At 27.4% G+C, this 13,905-nt stretch overlaps 1 protein-coding gene across 1 annotated transcript; it reads right to left on the reverse strand.

Annotated features, from left to right (window-relative positions):
- Positions 1–8,489: 8,489 nt before the first annotated feature.
- On the reverse strand, positions 8,490–13,842 carry LOC114123820 (tektin-1-like). Its single transcript, XM_027986921.2, has 4 exons — positions 13,382–13,842; positions 12,628–12,900; positions 11,132–11,354; positions 8,490–10,289 (listed from the first exon to the last, which is right to left on the reverse strand). Exons 1-4 carry the CDS (start codon positions 13,759–13,761, stop codon positions 9,933–9,935), a joined length of 1,233 nt encoding a protein of 410 aa, XP_027842722.1. The 5' UTR covers positions 13,762–13,842; the 3' UTR covers positions 8,490–9,932.
- Between the last annotated feature and the right edge of the window lie 63 nt (positions 13,843–13,905).

Raw genomic sequence — 13,905 nt, forward strand, 5'->3', positions numbered from 1 at the left:
TGGCTTGGAAATTTTTGTTTTTAAAATGCATGTATGTTACAATTTTATACGATACCTATTGGTTATTTGGTATACAAATATTCGGGGACTATCATAAACGAATGGAGGGGGGGGGTACTGTTTAAAATCGTTGAATAATTGAAGTGTAAAACAAATTTATCAAGTTTTAAGTTTTTACTACTAGCTAAAAATTTGATATAATTTTCTAGCCGTGTGTTAGTGGGAAGGGGAGATTAAGCACGCAATTGCTCACTAATTGTACGGTTTCGGTTCGTCCCTGATATCCCTAGGTAAATCTTGTGTATCAAACAAGTTGATAGAACCTAGGAAAAAAGCTCCGATATTAAAATACGGTAAACAAGCTTTGTACACATCAACTAAATAGTAAATACATAACACTTATTTTTAAAAAAAAATTTACAATTTACCAATAATTATGTAACCCTTTTTTGATATAGGTATCTATATATTAATTTTTATATACTCTGTGGATTGTGAACCCTGCAGCGAGTCGTGTACATAAGTTTATAATTTCTAACCCTTAAAATTCAAAGTTACATCAATTTTTTTTTTACCTGATCCAATATACGGTGGATTAGATACAATAATGTGTCATCTGGTGGTTTTTGATATGGTTGACCTAACAATCTACGTGTGTGTTGACCCACTCAATTTTTTATTATTACAACTAATTAAAAAAAACAATAGCAACCATTAATAAACAACAATTTCCACCGTAAATCTCAAAATCCCCGTTTGAGTAATTGAGCACATCCCCTGGTTAGACCTAGGTGTATCAAAAATAGTATACATCACTCTCTGAGACCTACTTAATTCATCTATTTACCTAATTTCATGAAAGTCGGTAAAGCCGTTTCGGAGGAATTCGGTAACAAACATTTTCCATATTGTGACACGAGATTTTTATATACTAGATAATATTTAATAAAATAATACTCCAAATTTTTAAACTATAGGTATAAATACTATAAATATACATTTTAAATATAAGAGATTAAACTGATTAAAGTGAAAAATGTGAACTGAAGAGAATATCATACCTAACTGCTGTAGGTATATTAGGTATACACTTTCAATTTAGAATAATTATAAGATAGGTAGTAGGTACTAAGGTATCAACTCTATAGTTTTAAAGTCAAATGTTAATGACTTTTATTACTATATATTTTAATTTTTTAAATTTCAAATGTTTATTTATAGTATTTATACCTATAGTTTAAAATATTGGGTGTATTACTATGATATAAAAGTATATGAAAATTATTGTATAGATACCTGTATCCAAAAAGGGTTACATAATTATAGGTAAATTTTAAAAATTGAAATAAAAAAGTGTTATGTATTTATTTGGTACGGGGCTTTTTTTTTAGTATACTAGATGATAATATTGTGTTTTGACTAGTGAACGATATGCTACAATGATTTAGGATAGGTAGTTGCTTTCACTTTTGTACTTAAATGAACTTTACCTGAAATCGGAATACTTGATACACCATACGAGTATTATACATATTATTTATGGGCATTTGCTTTCTATAAAGTCCTATTATATATTATATTATGATTTATGTTATAAACAGCTAAGTAAAATAATATCATGATTGTCAATATATTAATAATATGTAAAAGTTTATTTTAGTTTATTTTTATTTTTTGATTTTCATGGTCATTATATTATATATCTACTCGAAATCATGATGGTCATCGAGTAATCGAGTTGTAATACCGGTTTTGGGTTGGTATTGTTGGTAGTATAAAAATTATATTTGATCCACGGATTTATCTTAAAAACTATATTTTCATTCTTCGTTGCTTATATCATTGATTATAAATGCTAATATAATTAGTATATTAATATATTATGTATAAATAATGTGTGCGTAATAAAATTGCAAGTAAAATATATATTTTTCTATAATACTAATCTTTTATAATTTAAATGCATGTATTTGCCTCGATTACTAGTTTACAAAAATGTATCTTCCAGGTTTAAATATTAATTTTATTTTCTGCTGGTGCAGATAATCTGTTAATTGCATAATAGGTCATACATAAAAATAAATATAGCGTTAATTTATTATAATCGTGTTAGGTACATTGAATATTCGTTTAAGATGGCTCGTTTTTTAGAATACATAGTCCAATTTCGCAGATTATGACTAAATATTTATATAGTATAATAATATGCCATCTACTAGCTGAAATATTTATTTGTAAGTCGTGCATGTAGTGCAGTTACTTTAAGCTACTATTTAGTGTCTTTTCCTCTGTAAATGGATAAAGGTGCGGTACGTCGTATTTCCTTAATATAGTGTTACACCATGTTTTTATAACATGAAGTTTCTTAATATTATACATGATTTTTAGTGAATTTTGTATACTTATACCTAGTATATTACTTAGTACCCTTTTGTAATTATAGTGTATAGGTAACCACTTATCTCTTAAAGTCTTAACAAACCTATAAATAAATTGTAGTTAGTAGTTACAATATATTATACTTTTATCAATATCTATAATAGGTATAATATAATATGGGTTTACAATGTTTACATACATTACTTTTTCATGTTAATATATTATATCCAGTTTCCACCATATAAAATACGATATAGTATGGTATTATATTACTGTTATAAAAAATTAAGATGTTTTATCATTAAAGCATAAGTATAGTGTTTATAATATTATAAATTATAAATGTTATTCTTATAGATATGCGACGACAGCCTAATAATATTGCAGTATCGCCCAGTCATTTCCGCCTGTGCCTATTTATTGTTTATTCGTTTTTTATCAGTTAAAGTTGCATAACATGATATAATTATGTATGAATACGTGCGGTATGTCGTGTGAAGTAAGAACTGTGATATTACATTTTTAAAATTGTATTGTGTTTGTTTATTGTTAACTAAATTATTAAATACGATGATGGGCAATATCATTATTGACACAGGGCATTTCCGCAGACATTTATCAACGAGGGAGATGAGAAGTGAAATTCCAATATGTCTGTAAAATAGGAGAAAAACAAACATGTGTTTTTTAATAAGTATATCAACATGTTATCATATTATATGCGTCTAAAATAAAACAGCCCGTATGTATAGTGTATACAAAGTTATTCATCAAGCATGTTTAATTTATAATGTTTTTCTTCAATAATACAGTAATTCAAAATCTGATTTTTGGAATTTTTAAGTATATCTAGATACGACTAAGATACCTATAACTTTAGCTAAAGAATATATTTTAAAATTTTGAAATTTTAGTAGTAGGTACCTTTTAAAAGAGTTTAGGAGAAACAAATTTTCGTTTTTCAAGTGAGAACCCTTCTTTTTTATTGTAAATTATTATTTTATGAATACATTTTCTAAACATTTTGGACAAATGTTTTTTAATTATCTAAACTTTGTATAGATACTAAGGTCGAAGGATAAAATGACCGTGATGGCTTAGAAAATGAGGAGGCAATGGTGATTTGAAAATTGTTGTAACTAATATTAATCTATATCAACGTTTAGTTTGTAAAAATGATCTAAAAATAATAAATATTAATTATTAGATCTAATAATATACATCTATTTTATAAAATATTTTGTAAAATCATTTTTAAGTATTTTTATCCTTAATATAAGTATTTTAATTACTAAAAAAACTACTCATTTGAATTTTAAGAATTGCACTTAAAAATGTCTTTGTATATAAAATATAATAAAGTACGTTAAACATTATAAGTATTTAGGAATAATATTTTACCATATCCAAAGTTGAAGATCACAGCATTTTTACTGTCCAAGGTTACGATAGTCAGAGAAAATACTCATACACACCACTTCATTGTAAAATCAACTCATTCATCGCTCCACTTGGAATTTAAAATGGGAGTGAACGTGCTTGGTGAATCATCCTGTATAATGATAACAAAATATAAAGCTACGAGAATAAGCTTATAGGTACGCGTATTCACGATAAGTATAACAATTTTTATCGATTATTGTTTGTTTATATACTGTTACTACTCGTGGTTAGATTATTATTTGAATTATATTGAAATGTTTGTGGAAAATATCTATTTAAGTAAACGAAGAATTTAAAAGGACTGAGCCATAAAGGTACTCGGTGTCTGTACTAGGAATTTTCTTGCTACTCACCAAATTAAATAAAATTGTTTAGGTAGGTAAAACAATTTCACTTGTCATTTTATTCATAAGCGTTTTTAAATAAGCTTTGACAACATAATTTACAGTGGTAGTTGAATACTTTAATCCATTAGACATCAAGTATATCATGGTGTCGAGTTAATCACGAACGGTTTACACAAATACGGAGATGATTTAAAAGTATCTCAAATGTCTCTTTTTTTAGCTTAGTAATTAGTGGTTTTGAAATGCGCCTTTTTGGCAACATTATTATTAGAACTGTTAATAGATTAATAATATTTCAATTATTGATGTTTTCATATTATGTTATTATGTTGTATACATCTTCGTTCTACACTCTATAGTTACAGTTATATGATATGATATTATTATTTAAAGTCAAGTTGAAAGCATTGCAGGAAGCAGGACGTGTAGGGCGTTGGTTCTATTTATAGGTACCTAATCCATTTTTTACGTTGAGTTCACTAACACGCTTTTGTCTTTTGTATTTGGATTTGAATTAAAATTATTAGTGAACTTTATCCCCATATAATTATTTCCGTTATGCTTTATACTACTCTAAACAGAGGATGAACATAATTATGTTTATGTACACACATTTTTTTCCAATAACATAAAATTTATATTTTATACATAGGCGTACTATATTACAGTGTATACTGTATATATTATAAATAAATATGTATTAATTACCAATTAGTTATAAAATATTCAATAATTATAAAATTATCTACAGATATATAGTACCTATTTGTGTTTACAAATTAGTGAATGTATACATTATGTATATAATATTATTTATAGTTAGCAGTATAAATATGATAATTCAATAATTATTAATTATTATGTAAAATATACAAGATATTTTTTTAGATTTTTTTTACAACTACATAAAAGTAATACCTTATCATTTCGATATTAACTAATTTTGGACACTATATTGTAAGTATACACTATACACAGAGCTTCAAAGTTAAATGATAGGTATCATTATTGTTTGAATTAGTATTTATTTTGTTGTTAATCAATATGACTACAGTACATTATTTTTATTCATATTTTTTCACATTTTTATATCTTTCCCAACTCTTAACCCTACCTAATAGACTGTTAAGTTGTGCTAACGTATACAGTACACATATATATATATATTGATTTATTTGATTTCGTTTTAGTAGAGACTAGAGGCAATCCGATTTGCATCGATAGTATTTTGTTTTTATAATATATGTTCACTGTTTAGTGTTTGTTGGCACATTTTGCAATACATTTCAATAATATTTATTAACACCTATAAAATTATAATATGTAAACACTTAACAGTAATTAAATGAACACGTTTTATAAAAATTTATTTCGGCATAAAAATAGTTAACTTAATAACAGAAATTATTGATTATTGAAGCACAAAACTTAAAAAATGTTTAATACTGCAATTTATAGGAAAACTTCAAAATTACGAAACCATATAGTTATAAACTGTGATTGTATAATGCTTATTATAAATTATAATTATTATTTATTTGCTATCTTTATTGATTTAAGTATAAATAAATAGTGGGATGGAATATCCCTACAATTTAAATACTAAAACGCTATCGCCTATCACTGTATAGCTAACGTTTATTTATTTTTACTAATATAAAGATAAAGAGTTTGTAAGCTTGAACCTTAAACTCGCAATTATTTCAGAAAGTCAGAAACTATATACTGGACCAATTTCAATTAAATGAACATCAATAGTTTCCTTAAGACTTGGAGGGTGTTTACTGTTTAAACCTTAAGACTTATTTTTTTAATTCATAAAAGTTGGCATAGGTAAGTCCCATGAAAATCGAATAATTTGTTTGTTTGTGTATAGGAATTGTCAATATTTGAACTTCAAACGTTAATAAAATAAGCAAAATATTTTTAAAAATAGATTTTGTAAAGAAAATTCTAATTTATATAACTGGCGAATTCTTCAATTATCTACGCCTTATACTTTTTGAATAATAACTAATTTTGAAAACCGTTCGACTGTTTGAGGATAAAGCGTTATCGTTACGCGATTACGTAAAAATTTAAAATTCAGAAATATTACTATACCTACTATGTACTACTTACTATATAATACTTGTAACATTTTTTTCTTTAATAATGCTTCGAGTTTTCTCTATAGTTATTTAAAAGTAGTGAATTTATGGAAAACTTTGTGTTGAAGTTTTTAACCTTAGATATAAATGCTAAAAATGTTATGAATTTTCAATTAATACAAAATTTCAGTTTGAAAATTTCCACGATTTTGACATATTTCGTAAAAATTTCATCTTTAAACGCTTATAAAAAAATGTATGATTTACGATTTTTATTTTTTTTTTTAACTTCAATATGAAAAAATTATAAAAAATCTGGTATTATTATCTGGTTATTATTGGACACCCAAAATTTTATAATCGAAAATTTCAGTTGTCTATAAATAGCTCAAAAAATGTCAAAATATTTTGAAAAATTTAACTGTATATAGATAACACTAATATAAATATTTGGGGTGAAAATTTCAAGTATTTACAGACTTACAGTGATTAGTTTTTGAGTTACAGCTATTAAAAAAAATCGATTTTGTCAAAATCTGGTTTTGCGTAAAAATTACCGTTTTTCCGTCACTTTTTTTTTTGTTTTTCTCGATTTTTTTGAAAACTATTTGAAAATGTTTACTTTTGACTAGTTGTACTGTACACAGACATAAAAAAAACATACTACATTATAAAATCAATTCATTTATCACTTCGTTCAGAAAAATAAGGCCATAAGATTACTCATTCCTATAGAGTATAGGGTAGAGCTATTAGGCATTCAAACGAAAATGAGGTAATTTGTAAAAGAGGTAGATAATATTATATATATATTTTAAATATGCGCTACCAATAACATCTTTAGTATATAAATACTACATGCATAATCGAAATTAGAATTATTAGATATCATGCAGCATTCAACAAATCAAAACAATTTTAAAATTACATACATGGATGTTATATGAAAAAATTAATGCGTTGCTATTATAAGTTGTATTCTATTCTAATCGTACTCTACTAAATCACCCAAGACTTAAAATAAAAAATACAAAACATGACAATATGGAGTGAGGAAACTGGTTGTAATTAAATAATTAAAAAAAAACTTAAAACACCATTATTAAAATTATATCAGATTATATCATATGCATATACAAAACGCAGATATTATCGTATTAACTATAAAAAAATTAATGAAAAATCGTCAGACTTTCATAGTACAGTCTGTTTACCATATACGTAAGTGGGAGGAAGTAGCAATCGCTGCGCAGCAACCCTTATAATAGGTATTGATCGATTGCCAAGGCTTGCGTATTTTCGCTGTATCATACTAGTGTGGGCTGCTGGTGTACGCAATATATATCAGAGGTTTATACAGAATGATTGAGAACGATCAACCCCACCCCTCTTCCTTTAATAATGACTTTATTAAAATTTTGATTTTTGTAGTTTTTAAATATACTTTAAGACCATATTTGTACTATACTTAAACAGTGTTCTGCAGCGATATAGGTAGACTTTTATTTTTCAAATGAGTATCTTCTCCTCCCCCTTTTAACTGTAAATTATTTAGTTTTAAAAAATCAGATTTCGAATTATTGAAGAAAACATTAGGGTGAACATACTGGGTGAATCACTCTGTACGTTATTACTAAGTTTGGGGTGGATTTATCTCGAGGACAAGCGACACGTGCCATCAATTTGACCGCTGTAATATTATACAGCAGCATAGCCCTATATAGTAGGTACGGCTATCATATGTGCTGTATATATTGCTTATATATACTCTCGTGAAAATTAATCAACAACGCAGACATGTTCACTAAAAAATAAAAAAATCCTATTTTCTGATAAATATATTATTATGTAAAACAAATGTAGTAATAAGTCATAACCAAATATTATATTTATATAGTTTATTTTGTGACATTTGTGTTCTTTTCAAGTTGTAATAACTCTTTAGTATAGAGTCTAGAGTTTATGTATATATAATATATTATATGAATATTTTTTCCCTCTATAGACTTAAAAACTACAGGAGCGTTTTAAATAAAAGTTGATTTAAAAAAGTAGAAAAGTAGATTTCTTGAAACTCGGTGGGTGTTTATATATTATACATTTTCTTCAACCCAAATAGGTCGATAGCTCAAATTTTAATTTGACTCGCTAAAATCAAATATTTTTTCTTTATTTTTATGGATGCCATTTTTCATAAACTATATTATAATTATAATTAACAAAAATAAAATACATATAATTTTTACAAGTGTATTTAATGAAATTCGATAAAATATACAATTACAATGATTTTCTTGTTTAATTTCGGAAATATTTGTGATATAAATATATAAGAACGAATACGACTAATGTTAATGATATTGGATTTACGTCTAATTTTAAGAACACGCCCAGAAATAATAATTAAGAAGTGGAAAATGAGAAAATTAATCATTGTAATAAATTGCATTTGAATTATTATTTCGACTGAAGTAAAACGGAAAACGAAAGAACGGTAGATTAATTTTAATTTTTAACCATGGCACACTAGGCGTGTTATAGAGTTAGTATTTAATTTTAATATAATGTTGATGTATAATCAATGACTTGTGAAAGCTCATTACGTAGTAATTTGACTATAAATTGTGTAATTATAACAGATAAAATTAGCTTCATTAATTGTAATGTACGTTGAAAGTGATATTTTCGTAATCAGATTTCATATCCAATATGATAATTGTGTATCATTTTTGTTGGATATACGAAAATGGATATCGTAAAATACTAAATTGCATAGACGACAGTGGTGTACCTTTGATAGCCTATACAAAACTCCCATGCAATTATAATTATTCTACACCAGGACTATTGCGGTTATCAGAGTAAATAAGAATTGACGTAACGGTGCAAATAAGGACTCATGGAGATGAGACAAACCGTGCTTAAAGCATACACGAGCAATATACTATATTTAATATTTATTTATGGTATATGTAGATTGTAGGTTCATAATTAAAACATTTCCCTTGACTTTTCTTGCATGGTTATTCTATATAGGTACCATTGATTTAAATCTTATAGTAATACTAGTAAAGTAGTAATAGTATACAGCGATTTAATACTAATTTATAGTCATGAGATTATTATCTCCCTGAGGATTATGCTCATTTGCTTCATTATGCAATCGTATTCTGTTCCAAGGGAAACACAAAAATAAATCGAAACGTCGAATTGAAAGCTTTGGTGGTGTATAGGTATCTTGCAAGTAGTGAGTAGGCCGATATTTTTTCATAAAATTAGTAAAAACAGAAGTTACATAAATATAAATTTGTATGCGTATTTTGAAAGTGAATCGCTAATTAGTAACATGGAATTATCATGGGTACCTAGATATTATTTATAACATAAGTGTATTAATACGACAGTATATGTGGCACTATAGGGCAATGTGTATCAGGAGTAGAGCCATTAGGCCTATTAGGCAATTGTATTAAATCAGAATCGTACAACAATAATTCGAATACTAGTACCTATGAATATGATTTGAGAATTTTGTAAAGAAATAATATTTCTTATTATGTAAATTATATGTAAATAAATGTAGTGTCGAGGAGAAAGAAATAAGCATACAATTTTGACCCTCCCCTTGAGAGAACAAAAAAATCAATCTACGGATTCGCGTCCGACGAGTATTTCAAAAAGCTCGGTAGTTGATGCGTTTCCGTTGTTCGGTGCACAGCTCATTGTCGATATGTAAAGAATTCTGTTTGACTTGTAACTGTACATCGATACGGGCGGTAGACTGTTTGAGACGTCTACGGCATTCCACAGATTCGGCCATCATATTTTGCAGACTTTTCACGTCGCGTTCCAATTGGACCACCTCATCGTACAATCTCAATTCCAGCTCATCCCGGCACAGTTCGACGCCCTCTCTGCGCGTCCGGTTTAACAACCGTGAGTGGGCTAGCGCTAAGTACGCCTCCCTGTCGTCAATAGCTTTTTTCATTTTTTCAATCGTTTCTTGTACTTCTTCGACATTTTTGATTGTCTGTAAAACGGAACGCATACATTTAATATAAACAATAGCTGCATGATTTCATATATTATCATATATATAGGTATATATAAGCACACAATTTAAACAATATACATAGACACAGACATTGAAGTGGCGACACGATACAGGGTCAAGTTTCTTTTTACGGTGTACACAAACAATGCAGAATTATAATAAATTTAATTTAGTCGATAGAAATATTTTAATATATTTTTTAAAGGCAGCCTATGTACTTATAATTTTATAGTCGCAGAAAGCAAAGATCTTCATCAAAGTTGATGTATATATTGTGTAATATTGTCATAAGTATATTAAAATATTAAACAAATATACGAGTAGGTACGTATAATATATTGTACGAATAGGCAACAATATTTTAAATATAAAGCTTAAATTGTAGTAGGTAAATTAAGTGTATCTCGAGTCACTATTTTTGCGTGGTACTTCAAATCTCACTCTTGATTGTTCAATTATTATTATAATTAATTAACAGTTTTTTTTCGTTTATAAATCATAACAATTGGCTCAGTAAACGAATGTAATCGGATCCTTCGTTGCACAAGTAGGTACTATAATATTATAATGTACACAGACAATAGTGCACATTAGGCGAAAATCATCAATCTTTACTCACTCATTACCCATAAAATAGTGAATACCTATACTTCATATGCGTCATACCTACTCGTATAAATATTTGTGGAAAAGTGATAAGAAACATATTATAAGTGCTCATATTAATAATGTAGTTATCAATATCCACAATATAAATATTATATCATGTATACGCGATTATAGGCAGGTATAAATATTTAGTGCGATCAGAAACATACTTCAACTCTTTGTTCGTTCAATTTTTCTATTACTTCAAGGTATTCTTCTACTCGCAATTTAAATGCCAAGTCGACTGCGGCCGATTGGCTTACAAGGTCCTCGAACATCTTATTCAGACACTTGTCAAAAAATGCACGAATGGGCCGTCCGTCCACTAGTACTTTATTGGCCGCCGAAATTATGTCTAATGTGAATTGATCCCATTCCGTTGTCGAAATCGTACTGCATATGTAGAGAATATGGAATATATAAATTTGTTTTATATCATATTATCATATATTGTAAAATTATACACTCGTAGTGTGTTAAACGATAAGGGTATAACATGGAAATGTAATATTAACAAAGTCGTAACTTTTAATTTGATTTGAATGTTTTTTTTTTATTATTACATCTTTATAAAAATCATCTCCATTACAGACTTATTAATTATTGCTTTATTTTCAACCCACTTTTTAAAGTTAGCATTTGAATTGCATTATTTATTTATTTTTTCAAAATCGACTGATTATTAATTAAGAGCATAAAGTTTATTAATGAGCGTATAATTAATCGCAAGTGATTTCATAATATTATACCATGTAACATTAACTTGGTTTCAACCAGTTACATTTTTAAAGTAGGTAATAATTAAAACAAAATTTAAGCCCAAAAAGTAGTATTGCTATTATTTAACAATTTTTGTTTAGCGTCGCACTCACGGAAAAAGGATAAAAACTACGAGTTTTCAATAATCAGTATGTAGAGAAAATAACTCAAATAAAATTCATGGTTATACGCACTTTAAAATATTTTATACTGCATTTATCGTTGAATATACTATAATATAGGGGTGGCCAATCTTATTTTTGGTCACGATCTAATAAAAATATACTTCACCATTAAGGATCGACTTTCAAAGAAAATTTTTTTAATTACTGAATAATTATAATTATTATTAAAAAACATACTTGCATAAAGTGTATATAAACATACAATTATTATAAACTAATTAATAATTACTAAAAATAATATAATAATAAATAGTAATTTATAAAATCTAATTAACAGACAAAACTTGTCGACAATTTGTTCACTACAACCTCGATTAATTTTCTTGAGCGTGGTCTTAAAAATAAATTCTAACATGATCGACTTAGAAATTGTCTGCGATCGACCGTTTGGCCGCCTATATATAATATTATATATTATATATAATACTATAAATGAAAGATGTAATATAAAGGTAATTAGAAATGAAGACTAGTGCCCGAGTACATGTGAGAAATCGGGAGGGGACCATTATCATTCTCCCCATAACTAGGTAATATCAATTATCATGAAAAATATTATTATATACGAAATATATATAATCTAAAAAACAAAAATCTTGGTTTCAAAAAAACCAATCATCTATAAGTTACGACATAACCACCCATTCTGTGAATAACCCTGGTGGGATCCTCGCTAACTTTCATGGGTGGGGCAAACTTTATAGCAACAGAAAAATACTCACGCAGGCTTGAATATGTTTCTGTTGTTTAAAATCGATATTTCGACGTTGTCTTCGTTGAGATTTTCGTTTTGTTCTTCAATTTTTAAGGCATTTTTCTTACGACGTAAATCCACAGTTAAATTGTAAACGAATGTTCTCAGTTTTCTAATCTGTAACATGACTTTGTCTTGTAATTCTTCAAGTTGATCGTTGATACCAAAGATCAGTTCGCGTTCTCGTAACAGTTCTTTTTCGACGTCGTCAAACACCAAATCCATACTTTGACGACAGTTTCTGCGCGTGAGGACGTATAACATTATATGGGTATATCAATTTACTGTATTTTATCAGTGAATTCTTAGGTCTTATTATATTTTTAATTTCTACATTTAAAAGCAAATACTTACGATTTATGAAATATCGTTGTATAAATAAATAATACATCGAAAGTTGTTAGTTTTGTTTCTTTAAAACTTTTAAAAGTTTGGACGAATAAAGAGAAAATTGGATAAATACACCACAAACATTGTTTGTCCATAAAAAAACCATCACGATAAAAAGTTGTAAATATTAGATTTTTTTTAAAAAAAAAATAGTGAAATACTACAATATAATAACTAGGTAAAGACGGTAAGGTACATAAATACATAAACATTTTTGTTTTTTTTAAATATAAAACTTAAAAATTGAGCAGCTAGTTCAATAGATCACCCTGGTCTTGTATAGATAATATGCATATGTAATTTTAAATTGCATTTATTTATATCATTCTCACCTTAACCTAAGACATTCAGCAATAACGTCAAGAGCATCACCAACAAGCAATTTGTTGGCATTTTCAATGCGCACCTGATAGCCCAACAGCAAACAAATTTCTTCATCCAGATCGCCTTTTTGTTTTTCAATTTCCTTACATTTGTACTCTATGTCCTTGACTTTCACCTTAGATTGGTAGTCAATGTCCAATTTATTTTTAATCACAGAATCTTTAGCTTGGCCAAATAACCGATCGGCTTCAAGTGTTAACCTTTGGGCCAATTCTCGTTGTTCTTCTGCTGCTGTGATTTCTTGTTCACTGTTATATCTCCACTCCGTAGGTGTATGATAATCATAATTGTATATATTGCAATAATTGTTACAGTTCATATTGAACATGAGGATGATATAACTTAAAAAAATTAAATAAATAAGATACGTATATTTTTATTTTATTATTCTTTTCTTTTATTGTTCAAGCTAAATAAGCTGATGTCAGATACAGAATATTGCTTTGTTTACAATAGTTACTATGGAAATAAG

Source organism: Aphis gossypii, chromosome 3 (assembly GCF_020184175.1).
Source record: "Aphis gossypii isolate Hap1 chromosome 3, ASM2018417v2, whole genome shotgun sequence".
Taxonomy (NCBI): Eukaryota; Metazoa; Arthropoda; class Insecta; order Hemiptera; family Aphididae; genus Aphis; species Aphis gossypii.

Bases quoted from the DNA above. Each gene is read 5' to 3' on its own strand.
- LOC114123820 (XM_027986921.2), bottom strand. From the start codon at position 13,761: ATGTTCAATATGAACTGTAACAATTATTGCAATATATACAATTATGAT. The intron at 12,901-13,381 runs GTGAGAATGATA...CCTCACGCGCAG, and splicing joins GCTGAATGTCTTAGGTTAAG to AAACTGTCGTCAAAGTATGG. The intron at 10,290-11,131 runs GTATGTTTCTGA...TCCGTTTTACAG, and splicing joins TGAACGAACAAAGAGTTGAA to ACAATCAAAAATGTCGAAGA.